The 27,156-nt window shown below is 41.0% G+C and overlaps 2 protein-coding genes across 2 annotated transcripts in view; one reads left to right on the forward strand and one right to left on the reverse strand.

Annotated features, from left to right (window-relative positions):
* The window catches only part of PRSS12 (serine protease 12), a 34,432-nt gene extending 16,576 nt beyond the window's left edge, over nucleotides 1-17,856 (reverse strand). The window contains exons 1-7 of the mRNA XM_071555473.1: nucleotides 17,471-17,856; nucleotides 9,448-9,586; nucleotides 7,409-7,587; nucleotides 5,689-5,839; nucleotides 2,359-2,537; nucleotides 1,572-1,713; nucleotides 361-566 (exon numbers count right to left, since the gene is read on the reverse strand). Coding sequence (XP_071411574.1) covers nucleotides 361-566; nucleotides 1,572-1,713; nucleotides 2,359-2,537; nucleotides 5,689-5,839; nucleotides 7,409-7,587; nucleotides 9,448-9,586; nucleotides 17,471-17,765 — 1,291 coding nt within the window. The 5' untranslated portion in view covers nucleotides 17,766-17,856. The remainder of the gene's footprint in view (nucleotides 1-360; nucleotides 567-1,571; nucleotides 1,714-2,358; nucleotides 2,538-5,688; nucleotides 5,840-7,408; nucleotides 7,588-9,447; nucleotides 9,587-17,470) is intronic.
* Nucleotides 7,416-27,156, forward strand: part of METTL14 (methyltransferase 14, N6-adenosine-methyltransferase non-catalytic subunit) — a 41,626-nt gene continuing 21,885 nt past the window's right edge. Inside the window, exons 1-3 of the mRNA XM_071555474.1 lie at nucleotides 7,416-7,561; nucleotides 12,069-12,132; nucleotides 13,721-13,795. The gene's annotated coding sequence lies outside the window, so the exon portion shown is untranslated. The remainder of the gene's footprint in view (nucleotides 7,562-12,068; nucleotides 12,133-13,720; nucleotides 13,796-27,156) is intronic.

Raw genomic sequence — 27,156 nt, forward strand, 5'->3', positions numbered from 1 at the left:
ACATCATGAGAGAGTTACTTGGAGGCTGGAGAGTGCTGAGTAACTCAGTTGTACCGTCAGGAAGTGCAGGATAGGTCTAAAATCTGGTGAAGACAGAGAACAGCATCTCTGCAATGTGACTGTTACTGTGCAAATCTGTGTTGAGCTTTAATGTTCTGGCTGCTTATGTTCCTCTAAACAAAGCTTGGTTACTTCCTATGATCTTCCTGAGAAAAGTGAGGGGGTTTTCCCTTCCTGTTCCTTCTCTGCACACATCTGACAAAGACTTGGGTTTTGAGCACCCTTAAGTATGCTGTCCTTTGCTGGGATCTGTATCCACAGCAATACTTGTCCTGTGACTTTACCAAAGAGCAGCCTTACCCAGTGAGAGCTTGTGGCTGTCGGTATCTGGGTGGCAGATGAGCCTGACATCCTCCTGATGGTTGCAGTCGTGCTTTCCCCACTCCCTCCGTGAGCACTGCAGAAGGTTTGTCTCCTGCCCGGAGCAGCTGACATCATCCAGCCAGATGGGCCCAGAGCTGCCTTCTGAGTAGCTCTCTTTCTCCAGACCTGCACTTTTCCCATACCTGCACAACACACACATAGACACAACGTTTTGGTCCACAGTCATCAGAGGACAGGTGATGCTTAAGCACTAGAAAGGAACTAAGTTACTCCTGAAGAAATAAAGGTTTCTCAAGTATTAACAGGAAACAGTGTTAACTATGACAAAGGAGGTTCCGTTAGCATTAAATTCAAGGAGAGCACCATACGCTGCCTCTTTGATAAAGGTGTGGGGGGTTTTTGTAAGGAATTAGTATTACATTAATTCAAACTTAAGAATGTAATATCTTATTAAGACCCCTCTTGAAGCTTATGGCTGTCTCCCTGACTTTGAGGCTTAAAGCATGTTCTTAGTATTACATATACATTTAAATGTCACAGTCTGGAGAAAATGAGACAGAATCCTTTTCTGAATGTGAGCTGTTGCAATCTAAAGGCAAGACAATTTTAAAGCATTGACAACAGTCATCCAGTGAGAGTGCATCTTTGTAGCAACAGCCAGTAGGAAAAGTAGTGAAGAGTGAATGCATGAAAATCTGATGGGATCTTTCTAAAATAAGCTTTTCAATACATAACAGTGTTCTAGCGCCAGGCTGTGGGTTTTTCTGAGGTAGTGCAGAAGGACTCACATCTTGAAAATGTCTGTCATTTTTAATGGCTGTACAACAAATAAAGATTTAGAAGAATCTAACTTTTATAGGTTAAATAGAATACAAAATCAGTTTTTCCTGAGACCATATGCATTATTGATCTCAGTTAGCCAAAAAGATGATTGGAAGGAACTCAGTGAAAGAAGGCTTCTGAATCACAGTATCTGTTGAAGGTTTTTCTTCTACCTAAACTAAGGCCATAAATACCTCTTTGGGGCTGAGGGAAGCAAGCTTGAGTGGATTTTAACTCAGTAGTTTCTATGAAGCACTCAGCTAATATTAAAAAACAGACTGCTGAATAGGGTCCATGCAGGGTTCATGTAAATGTTTGTCATTGTCAAGTCACAGAGTCAGATATCCAATATCAAATAATCTTACTTAAATCCCAGCTGCCGGCAAACCACCTGTGTGTTCAGCTCTGTCCACCCATCGTCACAGATGGTGCCCCACTGCCCACTGTGATAGACCTCCAGGCGTCCCTCGTGACTGCCTTTCCCGCTTGCGAGTCTTAGTGCACCATCTGTGTCATTAACAAGCAAGGGAAAACAAAAACAACCATCAGCTTTCCTTGGGTCCAGTTGTTGTTCTAAACCAGAATCAGTAACATTGGCTTTACTCCATCCGGTCTGAATACCAGACTCCTGCACCCAGTGCTGATCACTGCGTGTCATTCGAGGAGATGAAAGACACGCCGTAAGGCACCCGCTCAGCTGCAGAGGGTTGCATAATGCAGCTGCCCACTAGCTCCAGACATAGCACGAGGTACCGGCCCCCCAGGCCCTCGCTACACACCGAGCCTGCAGCTGTGGGCTCACATTACACGGTTTCCCCGTATATCCACATCTTTTTCATTGTATCTTATGTTGTTTCCCACTGGTTTCATGCTGACATGCTTACTGCCACTTGGTAGATGTGATACCCAGCTAAGGCAGTGCCACACAGAGTTATGGGGCAGTGGGCACATTACTGAGGAAGAGGGCTTTGTGTTGAATAATGAGATTTTCTGTACCTTTTATCCATAGCCAACAGCTGGTTCACGTCGATACTGCCAGAACATTTAATTACTATGGAGTTCTGTGCACTGTAAACCTTAAGTTGTCTTTCCAGAGCTGTGAACTCTGGATTTGTCACTGCTTTCCTGTGTGATTTTTGGCAATTGAAATACCTGTGAGGGGCGTGCAGGAAACACCAGCATCTTCTTTGTGGCCACAGTTGTGTTCTCGCCAGGAGCTTTTTGGACACTGTTCTATGGACAGTTCATTTCCTGTGCACTGCACTTCATCCAGCAGCACAGGGCCGGAGCCTTCTCCGAAGTGAGCCTGGCTCCATGCCTTGGCAACACCCCTGTCCAAATGTGAGGAACACCCAGTCAGGGACAAGCATGCTGAAGATTTTCCTTTTCTGTGCCTTTTGGGGTTTTAAGCATAACTTTCCTAGAAAAGATTATAGATGTACAGCTTGGGTATGAGGATTCTAATTTTAATCTTTTAATTTAATGTTTATATGTAGTAAAAATAATCCGATAGGTATTTCTACAGTGACTTTCATCTGTTGTCCTCAAAGCACATTAATCAAATCTCAGATACCCAGATGAGGCAGATAAAAGTGATTGTTCCACATTCAGTCGTTTAAAGACCACAGCAAAGAGATCTTGAGTGACTTGACAACCACTCAGTGGTAGAAATAAGAACAGAAAGCAGACCTGAGCCTTGTGTAAGGTATATTCTATGTCAGCATAGAGGATTTTGAGCACAAAAATCTACGTAAATTGAAAACACACCATTGTTCAGCATTACAGAAACCATGCACTGTTTAATACTTGATGATCTATCAGGATTTTTCCAATTTTATTTAAGATACCGTGTGTTTCACATGTAAATGTTTGTCATGGTTTGGTTTCTTTCCACTCAATCATTTGAAATGTCAAGATTGAAATGTCTATCTAATTTTTTTGCTGTAATGATTTATCTAGACAATTTGTTTAAATTAAGCAACATACAGTTCACAGGGCCAAAAATACCCTCAGACACACAGCAGGCAACATTTGAGCAAAACACACAGCTTCAGTCTGAAGTTAGTGACTTACACATGACCTTTTCTTCAAATGCCCTTCCTAATTCCACGTCACATATTAACAGATCTCTTGCTCTAATTTTTTTCCTTTAGCAATGCCAACAAGGTTTTTAATGGATTGGAAATTATATTTTCCCTTGACACTTGAAAACACTTTCTGATTGCCCTTACTATTCTTCCAAATACTTTGTTACATAACCACACACTTTTATATGTAGCATTAATTTATGAACAATGATATTTTGCAATGCTGGTAATGGGAAAAAGAGACAAGTCATTAATTTCTCATATTTCATAAAAACTTGCCTTTCAAATTGGCTTCAATTGTGAACTACATAGGAAGCTAAGAAAATATAATTCATAGGATATACCAATGGTGACAGTTACTACAAATCTAGGGATCCCATTTATATTTAACCATCTAAATAAATAAAAACATCTTTGTTTTCCATTGTATTTCACACAAACGCTGGTACAAATACATGAAAATGTTAGGAAAGAAGGTCCTTATTGATTAAGAAGCTGACTGAAATCAAAGAGAGGGTGCTTGACTACTCTGACTGCTGAAAACAACTGATACCATAATCTACTAAGAGTAGAGTTCCAATAAAGCAGAGGCAAAACATCCCACTAGTATGACAAGGGAATTTGTATCAAGCAAAAAGTACTTATTAAAAAAATAAATTACTGGGTTTTCCACCTATTGATGGTATATTCATACTCTGAAGTTTTATGGAAAAGCTACAGAAGAGTTGAAGGGGTGTGGGAAGCTACTTATTGAGATGCTTTACTTTTACAATTTTTGACACATTTCCAGATGAACAGTATGCAAATTTAGATTATTTTAAGGACTTCAAAACTGGTCTACTGCCACTGTTGGTAAAATTTCACTTGATATTAATGAGCACATGTGTTGTGACATCTTGCTTACTTAAGAAATTCTGTAAGTCTCAAGACATGTTTCAAAAAGACTTAGCAGACTTAGCACCATCTTAATACAATTTATGTACTCAGAAAAATCAAATTAGAAACATCTCAGAACTGCCATTTCTGATCATTAAATGTAAGTAATCAGAAGTTTTAGTGTAATCAGTAAGGAGGCAGGTTAAGAGCATTATGCTTGTCTTTACTATCCAGAAATGCAAAGCAGAGCTTAGTAACTCCCCAAACCTATTAATAGTGGCCAATCCAAAAGCAGGAAAAGCCTGGAAGAAGACAGACTTTCCGTGAGGTATTCCCAATTAAAATGTAGAGGAATATAAAAATACAGCATAAAATAAACTGGGGAAAAATAAAAAGTGGATGTCAGAAGAGCATGTTGGTTCCTGCATGGCTCAGCAGGAGATCTCGTAGCTTTCTAAGTACTGCGGAGTTGTCACCTTTTGAGCCAACTTGGGTGGCACAGGCAGCCCAAGGCCTCAGTTAAAAAGCAAGTACACTCTGGGGGCCACCCATTAATGCCACCAAGTTTGCAGCCTTCAATGCCACTTCTTTTAATTCATCATAATCCCAGCAGGATGAAATTGGGTGAGTTCTGTTCCAGTCTCCTCTGCATTTACCTCCTCAGTTCTCATCCACTCTGTCTCAGACATAATTCCCTTCTCCTCCTTGGATGCATCTTATGTGTATCTTGGCTTCTCTGCCTCTTGCTCCTAGTTCTTTCCCTTTTCAACCATCTGGCCTTTCATCCCAGTTGTCCCCATCTCCTTCCTCTCTGATCCAGCAGTTCTCCTCTGCCTCTGACTTCTGCAGCACCTTCCCTCAAATACTTAATACTTATCTTCCGTGTGGTATCAAAATCCCCTCTGGCTGTTGAGAAGAGGAGCAAGAAAATCCTGTTGTGCTATTGTGGCTGTATTTTGGCCCCTGCTCAGTTCAGACAGAATCACTGACAAGCTTAACTGTCAAACCTGCAAACAGTGTATGCAAACTGACAATCTTCAGAGACTCCTGACTGAAACAAATATTGAGAGGTATGCCAAAAAAAGACATCCTTTCTGACCAAGCAGTGCTCTTGGCCAAAGCACGGAGGCTGTCACTCTTCAGTAAAAAAATGGTAAGGATTTGAACACTCAAAGCAAATTCCTTTTCATCACTTATGTGTTTTGGTTGAAACTTTACAGAAATTGTAGTGAATTTTCACTAAAAAGTCGACATTTATTCTGAGGCACATCCTTTGTGCTACAGACAAAATTGCCCCCATCATATGACACTGAAAACTGAAACCTGTAAGTCAGAGTTCCAGGGAACTAAAAGTAATGGCACTGTACCTGAACCTTCTATAAATAAACTCAGTTAATGCTCCATAATATCAGTGCAGATTTAAAGGAACATTTTTACAATTATACTTCTCTTAGTTTCAGCTGTGTCTGGTAAAACTCCTGCTTTGCTGCTGAAATAAAAAACATGTAGGAAAACAAACCCAAGGCCAAGCTGCCGACAGACAACTTCAGCATCTGCATCATCCCACTGATCGTCACAGACTGTCCCCCACTGGCCACCGTGGTAGACTTCCACTCTTCCTTCGTGGGCACTGCTCCCACCGGCCAGCCGGATCGGAGTAAAGGCAGGGGCTGTGATCAAACACACAATGTGGAAAAGGTCACTGACTTCCCAAAACAGAATCCTGATAGTAAAGAAAAGGGAAGATGCTTAATGGTTTCTCTAGTTAGATGGGAAACCTGCATTTAACTTGTTAGAAATGAGTTCCCCTAAGCTCTGCTCTCACTAGCTGGAGAATATTTCAGACAAGTAACCACAGTGATCTTGAATTACCGAAGGGTCAGAGCATTCACAGGCAGTGCTGGAAGGCAAAATACTAAACCAGTCTGTAGAATGGCATTTCTACCAGTAAGAGCAAAATTGGCCCTGTATAGGCTTGGTCCCAGAGGGCAGAATCTGAAGTAAGAGGCAAAAATTAGTTCATTGACATAAAATTAGTAATTCATCCTCGTGTTTTCTCATTCCTCTAGAAATTCCAGTCAGAGCAGTGAAATTGCACTGACTGTGGAGTCTCACTTTAATTGTACAATTATCATTCCCTTCCTTTTCTGGCTTTTCAGATCAGTAGCTCTCTTCTGGTACACCAAGAAACTGTCTTGAAAGCATCTCTTCTGCATAGAGAATATGTAATGGAAACAGCTTGAAGCCATATAAAAACTCATTATTGCTCTAATATTAACAAGGTTATTTTAAAGTTTTACCATATCTAACATACAAATGATTTGAAACATGAATAATTTTCGTGTAGTCCTCCAGCCAATTAATGCTACTATTTCATCAATTTCTTGACTTCAAAAAAGAAAACTGAGGACATTTCTCCAATTTAATGTTACTGTTTCACTGATATGAAATCTGGGGGGTTTTTGCAATTGCTCAAAAAGGTTAGTTGCAGTAGAACCTGCAAAACTTGAAAACATTTATAGTTTTCAGTTTCTTTAGACAAAACTATTTCTCTTGCTTTGGTCCTTCTACTTGTCTCATAGCTTAAAAAGATTCTTCCTTCCCTCTACTGCTTCCTAAATAAAGACCAAAATCTTCTTTTAGAGGTCATTTATCAAAATACTGCTCATTAATAGGAGAGCTTTAGGACAAAAAGGCACCTGCCTTTGGATAGGAAGGTAAGTAGGAGAGGAAAGACAGCGCAGAACTGGCTGCAGCCATGCAGTTCTGGTTATAGCCTTGCCTTTGGCAGCTCCCCTGCACTGCCAGCCCAGCCTATCTCCAGGCCAGGTATCTTAAATCCAATGGCATAATGGCCCATTGTAGTTGCTGTTTAGCACATTGACTAAAGTAATCCAAAATATCTTAAAAACATTAATAATAATTTTTTTCCTAATAACATAATTTTGCCATTTAAAAATCCTACTTTTACAGAGATTCTTGCTCTTTCACCCTTTCTCAGAAGCTACATCTCAGAGCAACAGTTTGCCTGTAGATTAAGGAAGGTAAAAAGTTGCTAAGCTAGTTGCTGCTTGCACAGCATGGAGGTATTTGAGGCAGTTAACAATGCGATGATTCAATCTGTTTCATTTTCTGTTCCAAGAAATCTTAATATTTATTCTAATGTAATAAACAGTAATTATTACTACTTCTATTTAAATAAGATAAAGAGTTAACCAAAACATGTATGTTTTTTTTACCCAGGGAGGAGCTACATGTGACAGCAGCTGCCATTTTTTGAGGACATGTTCCATCCTGCCAGGTGTCTTTCTCACATAACAGTATATTTTCTTCATCACCACGACAACGCACTTCACTCCAAAAAACAGGAATAAGGCCCAGTCCAGAAAATGGTATGTGTTTTGCTGTACCTTTTTCACTGTAAGAAGAATAATCAGGATAGGGCATTAGAGTGGGAAGAAGGGAAGTGGGAACATTTTCCCATGTATAAATCTTGGAGTAGAAAAGAAAGGGCTTTCTTCAGTAGTGTAAATTCATCACATTTTCATAGAGTTCAGCATTGTCTTCTGCACAAAGAAAAGTAACAGATGTGACCCAGTTCTCACCATTTTGTTGTGGGATATTTTAGTACAATGACTGTTGCTGCAGGGCCAGCTATATTCCTGTTCTCCCAGTTTTGAACTACAAAATTCAACAGTTCACAGGTGAATCTACAGTAACAGCCCACTGCATCTACACTTCCAGGAGAGTTAATGCCATCAGGCCTTTTACCCTTATCCTCTCCTTTACTCCATGAAAACGTACCAACACTGTGCCCATACATGTCATATATTGTGGTTGTGATGATGAGACAATGAAACCACCTCATACAGCATTAGATCAGACATTTTTCTCTATTCAGCCATTCCCATCCATCCAGAACACTTATAAACAGCTCCCTTTCCTTCCCATAATGAATCTACAGCAACATTTACTGACCCCTCTTTTCTTCCATATAAAGCCAAACTAAATTAAAATGAAGCCCAAATACTGCCATATCAAAGGAGCAGAGAGATGGAAGCACCTGAGAAGCACCAGTAATACCTAGTGAGTTCACTTTGTGGTACTTGGATCCAAATTTCTGCCAAACACTCATGGGAACAGAAAACTTTCAGCTCCTGTTTGCCTGGGGCTTTTTGGCCTGGATTCAGCTTTAACCCTTTTCTGTTGAACACACCAAACACTCACCTGTATCACTGATCTGCCTTTGCTACTAGTGGTCTCATTCAGCTGAACGTTTAGGGCAGGGGAAGAAGAAGGAACTTACATGAGAATGAGGAAAGGAGACATCGCACGTAGACAGCTGAAGTCATAAGTGAAATCACAGCCTCCAGATGGCTGAACTTTTATCTCATCTAATCCTCATATTTTTATTAGTTGGCGTGGTGTGCCCAGATTAGTATTGAACATTATAAACCAGCTTAGATTTCGTTCTGGCTGGCAGTCTTAAAAAGTGGGATAATCATTAGGAATGTCACGGTGCAAGTCTGCTCTGAAAGGCCCTTACTGCTTGTAGCAAGCAAAATCACTGCTTTCATATGTGAGTGAAAGAAATGCTTTAAAGGCAATAAAGCCAGAGAAATTATGTTAAAGTGTCCTGTTGGTAACTCCATTTTGGCAGCAGTGGGAAGTGGTGGTCAGCGAGGACAATGCATGGACTTCCAACCTGTCCAACACTGTTATAACTTTGTAAAATGTTGCCATTTTTCAAAAACTTAGGATGAGTCCCAGGTATTTTTTGGCAGGATAGGATGGATGATTACCAGGGTAGCCCTGTGTTTCTGAGAACCAGGAACTGTCCTATGATAAGGAGCCCATGTAGAGTCTAATTCTGTTATAGATTCAATAACCTCACTGGAGCTGTTCTTAATTGAGACGTACGTATGTGAGATCAGGATCAGACCATGTATTTCTGCCCTTGTGGGTATCTCCTGGATGTCCTGGAGAGCAGTTTTTGTTTGCCTTAAGCTCTTCTGACCTGTTCACACATTTCACTTTGAAAGCAAAGCATCTGCCCTGGTCTGCTCCTCTCCAGATGCCCTGTGCAGCTTTCCATGAAATACTGATTACCACAACAACCTCTTTGAAGTGTAATGGGAAGGACAACTTCAGCATTCAACAACTTTCAAAGAGAAAAAGCAATCATCAAGCACAAAAAGCCCTCAAGATTGACAAAATAGATTGTCCTTCCTACTGAAACATTATTAAAATAAGCTGACTGATTTTTACTCCGACTTACCCAAGTGCAAGCTGGCGACATACAACTGTTGCATCATTATTGTCCCAGTGGCTCCCACAGACTGTTCCCCAGATGCCATTCAAGTAAACCTCCACTGTACCTTCAAACTCATTCTTGCCACCCTGGAGTCTCACCGACCCTAGTTAAAAAAAAATTAAAACAATTAAGCCTCAAAGATACATCACTGCTCAATTAATGCATCCCATACAAAAGACTCCAAACCTCATTTTTCCCAAGTTCTTGTACCGTGTTTTAGTGAGCCACTTCCAAGAAACACTTGGGCACACCTAACATTCCTAGACAGTGATATACAAAAGGAGATAACCTTATTTTTACATAAGGAAAACATTTTGCTTCTTATACTGAAATTACATTCCTGAACCTTCTGATGCTGGAACTCAGTTAAAAATCTAACAAAAAAAGTATGCATATACTACACATAGTTAGTTAAATGTCATTTCCTCTATCCAAATGAGCAAAAAGGTGTGTGTGTGTATATATATATATATATATATATATATATAAATAAATGAAAGCTCTACTTTTATCTTTCACAGCATTCCATCGAAGTTAAGGGAATTGGAAAACAACCACATGGATTGCATGGCTTTTGCTCTGACCCATGCACCATTATGCATGTCATGGATGTCAGCAGTTTATTTTAGCCAAAGGATGCATTTGTCCATACTTGTTCTCAGACAGAAAAACATTGCATGTAGTTCTATTAATTCATGAGAGGTCTTTACCAAATTCTCAGACAAAGCAAGTTAAAAATATAAGGAATTGTCTAAAATAAGTGGGGAGGGAAAAAAATCTGCTTCTTTGAGTTACAGAACACAGGAATCCAAGAAAATTAGAGATTTTGCATTTTTCTATTACAGTAGTTTTACTTGAGATGCCAGAAGCATCTCCCACCCTTACAAGTGCCACTGGTAAGGGTGGGAGAAAGCTGGTCCCAGGTGTAACTCCACAGAAACAGAACAGTCGTGACAGAGCAGCAATACAAGAAATAATACTTTTCTGTGAAATTATCAAAGCCCATGTGCAGGTTTAAAGGTAAACTGGCAGGAGAAATGAACACAACACAAAAGAGATTATAAGTCAGAGTTGCAATTTAATAACAATATTACAATAAATGCAATTGCTCAAAGAGAAAAATTGGTTTTAACTCACAAAACCCCAGAAGTATAACCCAGCACCCTGGGGCACAAGCACAACTTGTGGTTCCCCCAGGTCCAAAGTAAAAGTCCAAAGTGGAAAACCTGTTGGTGCAGCTGACAGTTGCAGTCTGGTTGAAAGTGGTGGTCTCCTTCTGTCGAGGTTTTGGTCCTCCTCTCAATTTGAGAAGTGGTTCCTGAGGTCTTCTTACCCCAAGATATGTACCCCCAGGTCCAGGTGGGAGCACCCAGTCTCTCCCCCCCAGGGCAGGGAGTCACTCAGTGGGTGATTTAACTCTGTGAGTCATGGAGTATTTGGAACCATTGATGGCCCATTAGCAGACACATCCCCTCAGGCTGGGTGTGGAGGTGCTAATGACTCCTGGAGGGGAGTTATCACAGGTCTTACCTCACAGATGTCTTTCACACCCAGGTCACACCCTGAGGGGTCAGGTGTGCCCTGGGCAGCTGCTGCAAATGGTCCATTGTTCTTGGGAAATGAACAGAGGGGGTAGAATAAATAGCTTTGATCACCCCCACACAGTGATAAACTGGTCCCACCTGCTCAACTAGGACAGCCCAACAGTATGAATTAGTAATGCCTGAAATCTCAATTAATCCACCTACCTCTATTCTGTCATCTACTTAGAAACTACATCATGCAGTTTGCAGGGGGTTTGCCAGTGGGAGGAAACAGTCCATGTTTGTGCCTGCATTTCCTTGTGTATGTGTTCATGTTTGTGTAAATAATAATAATAATAATAATAATAATAATAATAATAATAATAATAATATAGGTAGAGCCACTTTTTCTTCTCATCTTGTGTTCTGGTTTTAGTTCAGTATAATTTATAAAACCATGAAGCCAAACAACTGCCAAATAACTCGAGGAATTAATTAACCTCAAACTTGGTTTCGCATATTCCTTTCTGCCTCCTGTTTACCTTCTCAGCAGTAACTTACTGTGCAGTAATTCACAAACAACATCGATTCAACTCCTGCTACAGAGTGAGCTGTCATTCCAAAGGGAGGATTCTCACTGAGTCAGTTATAATGATACTGTACACATGTTGCACTCCTTTATCTGTCTTTACAATTTTTCTCTTTGTGTTTGTCTGTATGTGTCACTTACAGACAGAGTCTGGAATTTTGTTTATTTCTGCTCTTCACCAGACTATTGTATAGACTGTTATTTGCACTTGAAACATCAACTGCAGTCATAGCAAAGTGATTCCTGACATACCAGGAAGCAAGTTTGAAGATGTCATCTCCAAAAATAAGTTTATTTTAGAGCATGATTGCTTACAGTCCTGCATGACAGCTACTGAAATCAATACAGTGTTTCCTGAGTACACATTAGACAATGTTTCTATTCAAATATTTGAATAGGGGGGTACTTGAAGAATAAAATTCTCTAAGTTCTCCATGGCAGAATTTGCCTCACTCTTCCTTCTGTACTTACAGAATGACAACAGTGGAAGAATTTATTCATGTGCATAGAGCAAAACACAAAATAGGATTGTGAAAGGTAAATTTAAAATATTTAATAATTTCTTTTAAAATATTCTTGGTTTTTACCTAATAAGATGACCTAGAAAGAAATTAAGAGAAAGCCTATTTTTACATGTAACTCATATTAAACCAGCCATTTAATAGAGGTAACCAAATATATGTTATATGCACTTTGAAGTATGTATCAACCTATATCATATGACGAGTCATTATTATGTAGCACACAAATCAAAGGGCACACTAATGAGGAAGTTATTTCTCTGTTGTTTACTCAAGATGTTGTGGTATTCAGATGCCTGGTAGTTATATTACCAGATCAAGAGATACATTAGCTACAGTGGCAGGGATCCCTCACAAAACATTACAGAGCTCTGAAATCCGGACTTTCATTGCAGTAGCTTAGATTTTCTTTACAACAGATAAAGCTCTTGCTTCATAATGAAACACAGTTCAGTGTTCCTTGTGTAAACTGATCATAGGGAATTGCTAGATGACCGGCATGATCTGCCATCGTGTATGTTTATGCTGTCTTACCAAGTATCTGTTTATGTGTTAATATTTTAATTGCAAGATAGTCTGCATTTTATTGTACCTACACTGCCTCAACACCACCAAGTTCAGCAGGGAACAGGAGCACTGGGACCCTGCCCATGGCTCTCTGCCCTCCTCAGAACTGGTCAGGACAAGGAAGGATGACGAGAGGTGAACTGACCCCAAGAGGGTTGGAAACAAGGGCACAGGAACACAAAGCAGGCTTACTAGGGAGCTCTAGGACACATATTGTGGTCTTAGGACAGACTTAATTCAGGCTTGTGTTAAAAAATACAAATCTACGGGCTTGACAGAAGCTCCTTCATTCACTCAAAAAAATATGCATGCATTTCTTGTAATTGTGTTCTAGCTGAGGCTACTGACGGTCAATTCATGTTGTTTACATACAGTCTGGTAATTTTAGTTGTCCTGGTATGTGCCCAAGTCAGAGTCTTTCCTATCTGCTATCCCTGCTTAAAGGAGATTAAGTTATACTTGCAAATGCAAGGAAGTAAGAGTATCCAGTGGGTGCTGCTGAGACTTGCTCCACACCTGCTATGTAGGCTCAAGATGAGACACCCAGGAAAAAAGGGAGAGGAAAACCACTCAGCCAACTTTTAATTAACCCCAAAAAGCAGAGAAGCTTCAAAGGAATTGTGTTGTTGTGCTTGGCCACTTGTCTTATACCATTCTCAAGTCCAGAGATGCTGGGTAACTTCAAACCCTGTTTTATTTTTTACATTTCACTGGGAACAAGCATTGTTACTGTGTGTGGCTGAATTGCAAATAGAATGGGAATCACTTTCACTTCTGCTGCACTTGTGCTGCAGCAGTGAGGGGGTTTATGGTGTTGGCTAAACGTGTGCCAGTAGTTCCTTCATAAACACCTGTGCCCAGAGGTTTGCATTGGGCTGTAAATGTAGTTTGGGTAAACAGGGATCAGAGGCCTTATGCCTTTCATCCTGATGTTGGGTGCAATCAAATGGCAGGTGTAAAGCAAAGCAAAAGAAGCTTATGAATATTGGAAATCTGTAAAAACAACAAACATTTTTATTTCTGCCTTATTTTCCAAGTTTTTCCAACATGGGATAGTGCCACAGAAAGGCCCTGCACTGACAATTCATCTCTGTTGCCTTGGAGCCAATTAGGTAAGTCCAAATTGACATCAAGTGTGAGGGTCTCCCATTGACACACACTGTTTATCCCATGTAACCACATTGTAACTCACAGTGTTTCAGAACACTAATGGATGATTCTTAGTACACATGAAAGAATCCATCCCAGTTTCAGAATGAAACTAATTCATTGGTTTGTGTGAGGTACTTGTAAAAAGCCACCTATAGTATGGGTCAAATATTACACCAGTTCAAATAAATGGAAGCTTCTCTTCCCTTCCAGGATGAGGCCTGGCTAAAATCAAAGGAATTAATCCTGTTGACTTCAGCAAAACTATGGATGATGCTCTCTATGATCAGTGAATGCTGTTGTCTATCACTATTATAATTAGTTCCTGCTCACATTTTAACCTTGAAAAAAGGGAGCATCCATCAGAAGTACTTTTTAAGAACTATCTTGAGAACTTCAGCAGACAGCAGTATTGCATGCTCAAGGATCCTTATATTAGAGCTTTCATAAATATTGCATAACCTGAGTGTGTAATGTGCTGTGTTGGTTCCTCTGCAGCAGTGAGATCCATCACATCAGCGATCAATGCTTTAAGAATGAAAAACCAAACTGAAATGTGGGGAATGTAATGGGCTCTGAAGGACTGCAGTTGTCTTATGTGGTCAGAGCTGAAGAAAATGAGGGGTCTCATGCTGTGCAGCTCTAGTAAGAATGGTTCCAGAGGAGCTGCTTCTTAAGAGGAAAATACAGACACTGCTGCTAAGTTTTCATCTTTTTTTTTCCTTAAACCCTATACTATTAAAAAAAGCCAAAACCCCAAAAGGCCTTCCATCAACTGCCTGGACTATAGTCTAAAAGGTAGGGAGAATAATTAGCATTTAGACTGTGGGTCTGAGTCTAGATTCTTCTCTCATGGAAGTCTAGTGAAGCTTTATTTGGTTGGTATTAGTGGAATTACCCTGTGATAAAAGCATTTAAATGGAAAGACTCTACAATCAGGCCCTTCTGGACATGTGTACTTTATTTCCAGTTCTGCCACTGACCTCTAGCAAAGACAATTACTCTCCCTTGTATTGTTTCCTCTTTGTAATAGAAAGGAAAATAATTAACCCACTTTACTTAAAGGGCTTTAAATTACATTTGTAACGACATAGCACCAACAACATACCTTGCAGAATAACTAACAGAATAACAACACTAGCACTGTGTGGCAGCAGTTGCTTCCAGGTACTCAACTAGGCCTCTTTCTTGAAGCCTGAGTACGTTACAGGTAAGTTGTTATTATCAGAAACTAAAATACTAAATTCTGCCAGACTTATGTTGGGTCTGTGTAGAGAGCACTCTCATATTCATTTATTTTCCTTTATGATATCCTTGGTTAATCATGATAATTTATATATGTATTGGTGTTTGGTTTACTTGCTATCAAGGTGAGATGTCTCTCATTTTGGAAGGATATGAAATGAGAAAAATCTATTATTTTAAACTATAAAACTGATTTTAGGCTGGTACCACAGTTTAATTGCAAAGGCGCTTTTACTTTTTAATTTTTCATTGTTAATGTTTAAAGCAGTTTAATATATACACACATACAAAATTTTCCCAATTAACTTTGCAGATAGATCTTAACATTTAAGCTAGAAAAGCCCAGAGATTTACAGTTAAGCCTCTGAACATGGTATTGTATTTAGTTATTGCAGGTGCCTAATAGTGAGTGTGAGCGTGCTGGGCCCAGGTACTGAAACAGCAGCTCAGTGAGCTTCTCTCCAAGTAGTCTGTCCTGCCCTTGCTAAAAGCTGCATCATAGCATTGCCTTGCTTGCATTTCTTTGCTTTTTACAAGAAAGGAACACACTTTGGGAGGAATGTTATAATAATGTTTGTTTCTGGGTGTGTGGCTTGATTTATTTTCATGTTCCCCTATAAGCCACCTCACAAACTCTCTAGTTCTTTCCTATTGCCCCCACAAAGGCTTTTGGGCAGTTTGCCCTGGTGATGTCACTGAGAGGTCACCACTGAGTCCAACCAGAACAGATGCCCCTTCCATTAGAAAGTCCTGGCTGCTGTTCAGTAGCCATGTCCTCCCTCTAGCAGGGGCCAACCTGGATTTCCTTTTCCTGGGGGAACAAAGCAGCATTCTGAAAAGACTGAAGAAACACAGCTGAACCCAAGTCATGCAGTGGTTTGGGGGTTTTTTTACTTATATTCTCTTCATGCTGAACTTATGGGGGACTCTGGAACTAACTTAGTTCAGTAAGTGCAAGATTGAGTTCTTAGCAATAAACTGCTGTGTTTTTCACTATTAGATTAGACCAAGTCCTCACAAAGTATTCTGGGAACCAGACTGAAGAATTCTGAAAAAAGCTATTAATATGTTGGGCTTAATTAGAGAAGCAACTGTGAGACCAGTTGAAGGGCATGACGTCTTCTGGATTTTTTTTCATATGTGTCTAGTTATCTGTTTTCTCCTCCATGCCATCAGCTGCCTGGTATTCTTTCTAGGGAAACATCTGTACTGCATAACATCATTCTATCTTCTGGAAGGAGTACAACATTTGACTTGGAATGTAGCTTTGGAAGCTGCATTTTTTTAATGTGTAAATTATCAATATCTACCTTGGTGGCTCCACATCTTCTTCCTGTGATATTTTAGACCAAAATGTATAACTATCACATTGTTCAAATTATCATCTTTTTTCACATGGAAGAGAAAGATGACAATCCTTTTCAGTGATCTGAAAGTAAATTAATGTAAAAAAAACCCACAACAAAACCAACTTCCACAAGAACAAATTATTATTAAGAATATTAATGATCGACTTCCCTGCTGACCTTGTACTATTGCAAAATACGTAAAAGGAAGGGCAACAAAGCACGGAATTTTAATTTTAATTGCAACAATTATGCTTGATCATTTTTAGTATAGATAGGACATGATTTTTATATATGTGGCAGATAATTTCAGTGAGGGAGGAGAATATGGGGAGTCATTCAAAACCAGACTGTGCATAAATATATTTAATGTCAATACTGATGAAAAGTAAAGGCTGAATGCTGAAATTACTGCTCAGTGCTTAAACACTGAAAACTTCCTCTGAAGTCAGTGAGAGTTCAGCTGGGCGTGTGTGGGGAGGGAGTGCAGGTCCTTGGCTCCATTCACAGATGTCCTCGAGCACCATCACTAACGTGTGAGCCCCAAGATAAGGGGTAAAAACCAGAAAGACAGACATACTGTGTGAGCAGATCGCCTCTAGAGCAAGGCATCCTTCTGCTTCTCCTTCTGCCACTTCACTTGTGTAGACCAAGTGCTTCCCAGAGAACTGCACCCAGTTACAGAAAAGGGAATGCCAGGCAGCCTTGGCTGAACCTACTGAACAATTACAGCACAGCTTCGAAACGCGGTTTATCCAGAATTAGAAAACAGCGGCGCAATAACCCAGGTGGGACCTTCGTCCTTCCGCTGCATCCGCTGATGCACAAGTTTAACTTTCCTCTCGGAACAGGCTCTGGCTGTCACTTTGGCAAGCAGTGGCCGTGCCGCCGTGCCGCCGTTCCCTCCCGCGGCGGCGACCTGGGTGCGGGATGGGCGAACGCTGCCGCCGGCCGGGCAGGGCTCTCCCGTGTCCCTATGTCTGCCCGCCCCGCGGACCCCGCGCACCCTCCCGCTCCGCTCCCGGGGCTCGCCCGGTCCCCACTCACCTCGCTCGCAGCCGGTGCGGCCGCCCGCGGGGGCGCACCCGGGCCGGCCCTGGGCACCGGGCAGGGCGCAGGAGCTGCGGCGGCCCCGCGGAGCCCGGCCCGCCGCCCCCCGCCTCGGCAGCGCGGCCGCCGCCGCTGCCCAGGGGCGCTGGGCCGGCGTGAAGCCCTGTGCGGGGCAGCCGGCGGGGGGCTGCGGGGGTCGGGCGGCCGGGACGCTGGCGGAGACCTGCCCCGGCCCGCGGGCCCCGGGGAGCGTCCCCAGCACCAGCGCCACCACGAAACCGGCCAGTGTCATGGTGCCAGTCCCGCCGGCTCGGGTCCATCTCCCCCTCTCATCGCGCCCGGGATGCGAGGGGGGAAGGCGGGGCCGCGACGTCCCGCTAATCCCCCTCGCCGCACACCCCTCCCGCGGGGGCAGGGCGAGCGGGGCGCGGAGAGCCGCGCAGCCCCGCGGTGCCGCCTGCCTGCCTACCTGCCGCAGCCTGCCCGGCCGCCCCCGGGCCTCCCCGCGCCCTGCCCGGCCGCCCCCCGCCTGCTGCGCTGCCCCCCGGCTGCTGCTGCGCTGCCCGCGGTCCCGCCGCAGCCCCGCAGGCTCACCCCGCTTCTCTCGCACTTGGGGCTCCCCTGACACCCCCCACCTTCTGCCCTCGGCCCGCGGCTGTGACTCCCCCGACCTCCGACAGCCTCACGAAGAGCAGGAGCCCGGGCAAAACCTGGCCTGGGGAGCGCAGCTTCGGGGCCAGTGGGTCAAAACGGACCCGCAGAGCGGCTGGGGCGGTGGAAGGATGGAGAGATCCCCAGACGTGTCAGCGGGGAACAAAAGGGCTGGAAACAAATGCCGTGAAATGTCTTTGAGGGTTTAGCATTATCCCAGCCCCATGTGCTCTGAATAGTAATCTGCTTATTCCCAATCACTGCCGAGGTCTTCGTGACCTGAGCATCTCTGAGATACCCTGTTTCCATCGGGATGCCTCTTAGTTGCTTTTGCTTCTTTGTCTCATACCTGTTTAGTGTTCAGTTTGGACGAACTATTTTTTGATTTACCTCTGGTTTGAATCTGTGCTGTTGATACATTGTGAAGTCCAATTCTGCCTGATGGAGAGTGCACCCTTTATTTGGGGATCTATCTGTAGTGTGAGTCTGTAGATTCACCTCTCCATAGGATCTTTTTTCCTCTCTATTTTTCTGTCTGGAAAGTGTTCATCTGGTTTCTGGGTGAGCACATCAGTATTTCAATAACCCTTCATTGTGACTAGAGTGAAAGAATCAGAGTGCTTTCTGCTTTCCATGCAGGATCCCATGTACCTCCAGTAAACAATGTCCTTCCTTCAGCTGCCTCCACACTACTCAAAAGGTGCAAAATGCAACTTTACCAGATGAAGCTGCTGTTTATAAGAACAAAAGAGCTCCAGTGTTCAGGGAAGCGGGTCCTGCAGTATTCATTTTAGTTCTGCTCATCTATGGTAATTTCTTGTTGCAGTATTACAGTTTGTATTTTAATTGCTCACAAAATTAAAGAATACTCTGCTGGGGTTTCTACAGCAACATCATAACTATGCTACCACGTTGTCTCTTGCACTTCTTTGTGGATAGAAGCACACAGATTGTTCTTTCTTGCTGAGATTTCTTCTGGGGATATGTATATGCATTAGTTTATAAAACATAGGGACAAGCAAGACTTTAATTTGTTTTCAAAATATTTTAATGTATACAAGATGTTCACCTGAAAGCAGCTCATTTTTAAATTGTCTGAAATTCTATTTGTCGTGACAAGTTGGTTGCTTTTATCCTTTGGAAGGACTGGTTAAAAGCCTGCTCAGCCTAGCTGGTTAAAGCTTCCTTCATTGCCTAGTAAACACTTTTTGGCATCACAGTAACAGCAATATTTTATTTTCCCTGACCTAAGCTCTTTTTCCACCCCCCTGTAGCCTGGAAGAGGAAGGTTCTGCTGATTAGCTCAGGGGGAAGAGAACAAATGAGTGTGATGAATCTTTCAAAACGCTTCAGGCAAAGCTTTGAGCCTGGCACTTATGCGTGTATTCCGAGCGCACTCAGCCTCCCCGAGGTGTGTGGGCCAGCAGGAACCCTCCGCTGCAGTGAACTTTCTTTACCTATGTAGAGTAGAGGTGTTTGTGCTTCAGGTTGAGAAATGGTACTAAGCAGGAGGTGGCGGGGAAAAGAGGGAAGGCTACACAGGGAAAAAGGTTTGGAAGGAACGAAAGGAAGCCTCAAGAAGAAAAAAGCAATTGTCATGCTTCCCTCCCAGGACAGGGTTCAGGTTGAATGGAATAATCTACACTTAGAATTTCACTCTTGAACATTTTCATTTTTATCATGATTGTTGTTTTTTGATGTAATCTTATAAGGAGAATGAGCCTTCATTTGTTTTAGTAACTATAAATGAGCTTTCACCCAAGAAATAATACTTTTGTTACAATTTACAAGTTAAGGACTTGGTCTGGCTCCCATTCAAGACATTGATAATAGTCTCACTGTAAAAAGGAGGGGCCCTTTTCTAAGAAATTCTGGAGCTGATGCAGTTTGTTCTTCCAGACTGAATGGTTTACACTTTGGTTGCAGCTTCTGTCTTGGCTGGAGCAGTTACAAGTGTCTCCCCCATATGGTTTCTCATGTGTTTGAATGGTGTGAGCTTGTGCAGTTTGTCCTTTGGCTGTGGCACTTACAGGAGCCATGTATAAAATCACTCTCATCTGCTGCAGTTCTTTTATCACACTTGTAGGAAGATCATTATCTCTGTGACTTCTGCTTCTGTCACAGTTCTCACAGTCAGAAATTATTGGGAAGAGCAAAGACAAAGCGAGAGTTACATTGGACAGACAGTGTGGTTTTGAGAACCTTGATTCTTTTGGACATCACACTTAAAATAACAGTAAGAAACTGCACTGTGCTTTCAGGGTGGACTTGACACAAAGAAGAAGAAACATAAAAGAAGAAACAAAGGCTTATTACTCTCATATAGTTGTTAGAGCTTTAAAAAGACACCAAATATCAGATGTGCTTAGTGCATTTGGTTGTTAAAAATTTTTCTCTCTGCTGCAGAGAAGTGTTGAAAACTCATTCACAAATTGAATTAGAAACTAAAAGGAAAGAAAAAGTATGTTTACTTAGTTAGAAAAATAGACAAGTAGTTCTTTGGAAACCTCATAAGGTCTGACTGAATCTGGGCATTACATACAACTTGGACTCTGAAATTAGAGTATCTGACTTTTCAGAAAAAAGATTGGCACAAAATGCTGAAAAAAATAAATCTTTGGAAACTGCTAGTTGTACTCTTGCAGCAGCACTGGGATTTAAAGTCAGTAATCTCTGTTTAACAAGGCCTGCATTTTTATAGGAAAATGAAGGTTTGTTTTGGTCTTTTGAGATTGCTAGAGAAAATAATCCAATAAGATGACATTACAGGGGGTGAACTGGCTCCAGCTGCAGTACATAAATTCTCCTTTTGCAAAAAAAATCAGTGCTTAGTATATAGTTAATGCCTCATACACAGAGATAGTACCAATTGAGAGGAGTCCTGTGGGAGTCCATGGAAGAATGCTCTTGACCAAAGCTGGGAAATCTGTTTTGCATACTGACAACTTCCATGAGAGCAGTTGTAGGAAATTGTCTGCCAGAATAGGTCTTAATTTCTGTACAATTCCACAGGGTTGGCTGCTTTTTTGTCACCTATTATTTGACAGTCCCAACACCAAACTGTTGATAAAACAAAGAATAATAAATAATTCATAGTTATGAATGGATCTTGCCACTCCAACACCCTCCACTCCTTCCATATTTCTGTGCATAGATTCCTTGGGTTACCCAAGAGATGGAAATACTGGAAGTACTCACATAGTATAGCAGCAGCGTGGCTTATTCATGTCTGTGAGGCTTAAAAGGGAACTTGTACAAGAACTTCCTTCTTCCAATAGTTTTTTAAGAGCACTTGATAGTTCTTCCCTGTGACTGGCTCTGCTTTTGCATCAATTGTGTGATGGTACAGGTTATTAGAGGACTAATTTTCAATAAATTGTCCTTGTGAATTGGTGAAAGGATCTGAAGTGTGGGTTATACGTGCAAAAATAGCAGTCCTGCAATTCAAAAGCATTTAATAGCCAGCATTTAAAATTCAGCTGGAGAATCAGCCTAATTCTGCTCCCATTTGAATCAACAGCAGAATTCACTGATTAGCCTCTTCCTGCATTGAGTAAAGCTGCTTACCTTTATTTTCGAGTAGCTCTTACAGAATGCTGTCAGCAGAGATTTCAGAGAAGCTGAGCACTTCCAGCTGTGGGTGGAATTCAGTTAAAATACTGTTGGCAAGTGAAGGCCTGAGTCAGTCCTATCTTACTGCCACTGATAGCCCAGGTATTCCCTCCTGCATTCCCTCCTGCCCAGGTCAGCACCAAACAGCACTGGAGATGTGACAGATCAGAACAAGGGCTGACTTCAGGCAATGAGATATGTGAGAAATTTCCCAGGAAAGAAGTACAGAGCAGAGAGAATGTAGCCAAACAGCCAGGCACAACACACTGGAATGAAATTATTTTCAGAGTATTTGACTAATAATTTCTTACTGTTATTCACACAATCAGCTACGTGGGGGCCACTAGATCAAGTGCTAGAATCAATGGAACAGCTTATGCACATGACCTAGTGGGCACTGGGTGAGATCAAACAGCACCAGACGGGCTGAAATCAGGCCTAGGAGAGGAAGCAAGGCCTCACACAAAGGAGACTTCCATGTGCAAAATGAGCCATGGAATGGGTGCCCAAATGAGTCAACATTTTTAGGATGTAAGTCAGCGCTCTTATAAAATAATTTTATTCATTAGTGTCATTCTTTTTAACTACACGGGCAGCAGAAATTTGAAATGCTGCCAAGTCTGACTCAAAATTCATTTGGGTTTGTGGAAGAGAATAGGCCTTTTGTCCATGATTCCATATAAGCTCCATAGGGTGACCCTTCATTACACAGGATGTAACTGAACAGCTTGTAATTGATGAGGTTTCCATTACCACATAACACAGTGCACACAGCAATGAGATCACAGAAAAACCTTCTTTAAAGTGTTAAGTACTTTCTTGTACAACAAGTGGAGTTCATGCTCTAAGGCAATAAGAAACCCGATTTCCTGGAATGAGGCAGTAAGAAACTTGACTTCCTGGTGCAGTTTAATACATAGGTGCATATGTGCCTAACCCTGGGTTACTCAGACACCATGAAATAATTGCAGCTAAAACTGGAAGGTAAATTGAATCATGCAGAAATGGGGAACACTCTGTATAATACAGTGAATGCAAAATTGCCATTTCAGCTCAGGAGGTTTGGACAGGGTTTATGGTCCTGATCAGGCAGTCAGAACATAATGGTGTGAAGACTGAGTTATATATGGTTTCCGTGAGCAACCTCCAAGCACTCCTTATGTTCCACTCCCAGAAGGACCAGTTAGCAGATCCCAAGTGTGCTGCCATGTGGCAGAGTGGAGAGTGCAACTGGAGTGTGAGAGCAGGAGTGCCCCAGCCTGCCCGTGTAAATACAGCAGAGGTGCTGCTTTATTTCCTGATGCTCGCATGGGAAGTGAATGTGGCATCCCATATGCTGCAGTCTGTTAACTAGGTGAGGGGTGGGGTTGTGTAGCCACTCTATAAATAAGCATATTTAAGGAGGCAAGAATATGCCAAAGCAGATACTTTGAAGAAATTGAATGGAAAATTGTATTTGTTAACAAACAAACATAATGGAGTTTTGCTAAGAAATGAAACTTCAGTTCCAAAGCTGACAACACAGGCTGTATGTGGGGATTTGGTACTTGAGTCGGTCCTTTAAGGGAGAGAAAATGAGAAAAAGAAACTTTAATGTTTCCTTCTTCATAAAACACACATTTTTGAGTAGAAGGTGGACCTTACAAATGAATCAACATTAGGTAAGCCTGCCAGAGAGCAGGATGGAGCCTTGTTTATTCAAAACATCCACTGTCAGTGAGGACAGCTGGTTCACAGAGCTGAGATATACGACCTTCTACAATTTGCTCTTGACATTCATGGGGCTAGAAGGTTCCCTGGAGTAAACAATGCTTTATAAATGCAGTTGTTTAAGTTCTTCTCTCACAAACAATCCAGGTAGTCTCCTTCCAATGATTTATGTATGCAGTGCTAGCAGGTGTCATCTCTTTGTTCAGAGATAATATTCTGAAAATATTTCTTAATAATATCTATTTCAAAACTTCGTATTTCATTGTCATTAATTGTAGGTTCAGTGAAAATCCCAAACCACAGAAAGTGAGTCAGGCAGGCTTGAGTTGTGTTTCATCTTCCACCTAACCCAAGTCTCCCCTTCCATTAGCAGCAATGGAATGAGGCCTCTGATATTTCCTGCAGGAATTCCTCGGTGTCCTGCAGAAAATCCAACAGCAACATACATACCATGTGTAAATAAGGCTTTTTCTTCTGCATTTTCAGAGGGATGCAGGAATTACTGCAGTGCTAAGCTACACACATGCAATGACCCTTCAATTATTTGATTTATCTTCATTTATCTTCATTAACATAAGACTTCATTACTGGGAATGAGAATTTGGGTTACAGCTGCATTTTAATATTTTTTAGACAATTATTGAAATACAACTATAGCATGTTAAAACCTGTAAAATAAAGAAAGGGAAAGTTATAAATACTCATATTTAACATATTATAAACGTTGAATTTCTAAATGTTTTTGATCTTGAAAAGCAGCAAGCCCTTCAGATTAGCATAAACCTTGCCATGAGGGTGTTTGGTCTGCAGTTTGAAATGCAAAGCAGGATGTGTTTCCTCTTTCTTCATTCTGTATATGCACACAACTATAATGTATTTTATTTATTCAGTGAAACATTTTGTAGGGAACCCATTTACAACAAAAGAATCTATTTAATACATCTGTAATTTTTTCATATGCTTCAGTTGTGCACTCTTAAAATATAACTTAATAGATACGATTCTTAAGGCTTTAAAATGTCCTATTAAAATTAAAATACTGTTATATATTTTTTAAAAATTACATATTAACATGTTTCAATATACATTTTCTCAGAGGCAGAGAAGAACCAAATATAATTCCTCTGTCACTTACCATTATTTAGGTTTGGTTCAAGTGCTGGACAATGTAAACAGTTTCCCTTGTTTCCAAAAATCTCTTTTACATCTATTATCAGTTCACAGATAGACCTCTAGAAAGTTATTGCTATTATATACAACTTGAGAAGTTTATTGAACCTGAAAACAATGTCTCACAAAGTTAGAACAAAAACCAATCAGGATTTTGCCACTTCTTATTTTTGATCTCTATCAAGATTAAAAGGAGAGACCTGAACCATCGTAGAGATATTCCTATGCCCTTCCTGCCACATGTTGCATGCTCTTGACTCACCACTGAAACAGAGGTTTGGTCAACTTTACCCAAATTCATTCCTACCTATTTGTAATATTTTTGAGTTTTTAGAGAGAAATCATGAAAGCTACATTCTGTCATTATTATTGATAGTTTTGGATATGAATATCATTGTTTCAAGGGATCACATATACTTAATGAAGGGAAAGCTAAAAAAAAGCCAGCTTATATTTATTTGACTTGAGGAGACTGGGATTTATTGGTCTATATTAGAAGCACTAGAACTAATTTTAAATGCTCTTTTACTTGCACTTTCAATTATTTGAGAAGTTTAACAGTTAAATAGGAGAATATAGTGAGTGTTTATAAACCATGTTCTGTTGGCTGTACTGGTTAATAATTTCATCAGAATCAGTGAGTCTTCCCAGGTTAATGAATAGATACTGTGCATGGCGAATGCGAGCCCTAGTTTGCCCATATTGTTACCATTTAAAAATATATCAATCCTAGAAGTTCCTATTAATAAATAAATAAATACAGAGCTGGAGCAACCATTTCACACTGACTAAGTGAAAGTGATGCACAAAGATGTACTTGTTGTTTGTGCTTCCTTTCAACATTTTTGTTGAAATTTTGAAATGCAGCCACACAGGCTTTAAAATGAATAAGGTGAGGCTCCTGTCTATGGTTGTGAGGAGATTCTGTCCAAGATGGGGGCAGAGTTGGCTCTGTGCTCTTGAACTATGGCTCTTGTGTTTGGAACAACACCAGCATTGTGCAGACCTGTGACGGACATTTGCACTTGGATTGCCTTCATTGCCACAGAATGTGGGTGGGAAGGGCAGGGATGAAGGGCAACAGAGGAAGAAGGAGGCAAAGATGGAAAATTCCACTGCTGTAACTATTGGCAAAACAAACTGCTTTCCTATAAACTTCATTGTTGGCTTAATCATCCCTGATGTCCCTTTCTTATCTCCTCTGATTGCTCTTGTCCCATCTTCATAACTTCCCCATTGCTATTTTCTTGACATTCTGATTGCTATGTGGAATTACACATCCCATCTTACTATTTTCATGTTGAGTCATCTTGGCTAGGATAATGATATGTCACCTAAAAAGTAAAAGGAAAAATTAAAATTAAGCTTGTTGGATTTGAAAAAGCCAGAGATTTTTGCTATGGATATAGTTGCACAAAAGACAGACAGTGATTTGTCCTGGTTTTATCTTGACCTGGTTAGCACACCTTTTATTTAGTAAATAAATACCATGGTACAGTACACACTACTTTTTGTATTTTAGACTTTTAAACATAATTTTACTCAATACCTTCCAACAGTGTGTAAGTAACTAAATCCTACCAGATCAAATACTCAGTTACATTAAGTAGAAGTGCTGCCAAGTTTATTAATACTAAAATATCAAAATCTCTCATTGCTTTTTTATTATGATTATTATCCTATTTTAAAGATGGGTCTCAGAATTTTGCCATTAGTTTTAACAGAACCATCATTTGGCCCCTAGAAATCAAATAAGTAACTTCTGCTTGGAGCTGTTGGACTTGCAATTTGAATCGTAGGATCATGGAATGCCAGGTTGGAATGGGCCTCAAGAACCATCTGGTCCAAAGTTTCTTGGAAAAAGCAGAGTCTAGACAAGATGGTGCAGCACCCTTAAAAGTGTCCAGTATTGGGAACCCACCACCTCTCTGGGGAAATTATTCCAATGATCCTGTGTAGTCCATGTGTCCACTTTTTTTCCTGTATATATAGGTTTTTCTTCTTAAGTCTTCTTTCTGAATTTCCTAGAACTCAGAAAAAGTAAAAAGCACCAGAATAACTCCTTTCTGTAGAATTTGGAGTAACATTTTTCATATTTCCTTACTGCCCTCTCTGTACTTCGGGTGCTGCTGAAGCTGTCTTTGCACATTTGCTGCAAAATTACCCAGACTGGCTTAAAAAGTCAACCAGATCTGTTTCCTGACAGAGTGCAATGAATGTAGAGTGCAATGAATGTAGAAATAAGTGGCAGATCTAGGAGCCATTTAACTTAGTATGGTATAAACTTAAACAAGAAAGCATTAGCTGTAGATATTGAAAAACTGAGTATTCACAGAAGCCTTAGTTAACTGGTAACACTGTAAATGCTCTGGAAAACATGTAAGTAAATGGGAGCCTGGGAAAAGAAGATAAACAATAAAAAATCCAGGCAAAATACTCCATTTAATTAGCTATGGGAGGTGCCCAGGAAAACATTAAATGACATTGAGAACAAATGTAAGATGGCAAAGTACTGAGTATATCAGGTAATATGTATATAT

This window comes from Pithys albifrons, chromosome 5 (genome assembly GCF_047495875.1).
Source record: "Pithys albifrons albifrons isolate INPA30051 chromosome 5, PitAlb_v1, whole genome shotgun sequence".
In the NCBI taxonomy this organism is placed as follows: domain Eukaryota; kingdom Metazoa; phylum Chordata; class Aves; order Passeriformes; family Thamnophilidae; genus Pithys; species Pithys albifrons.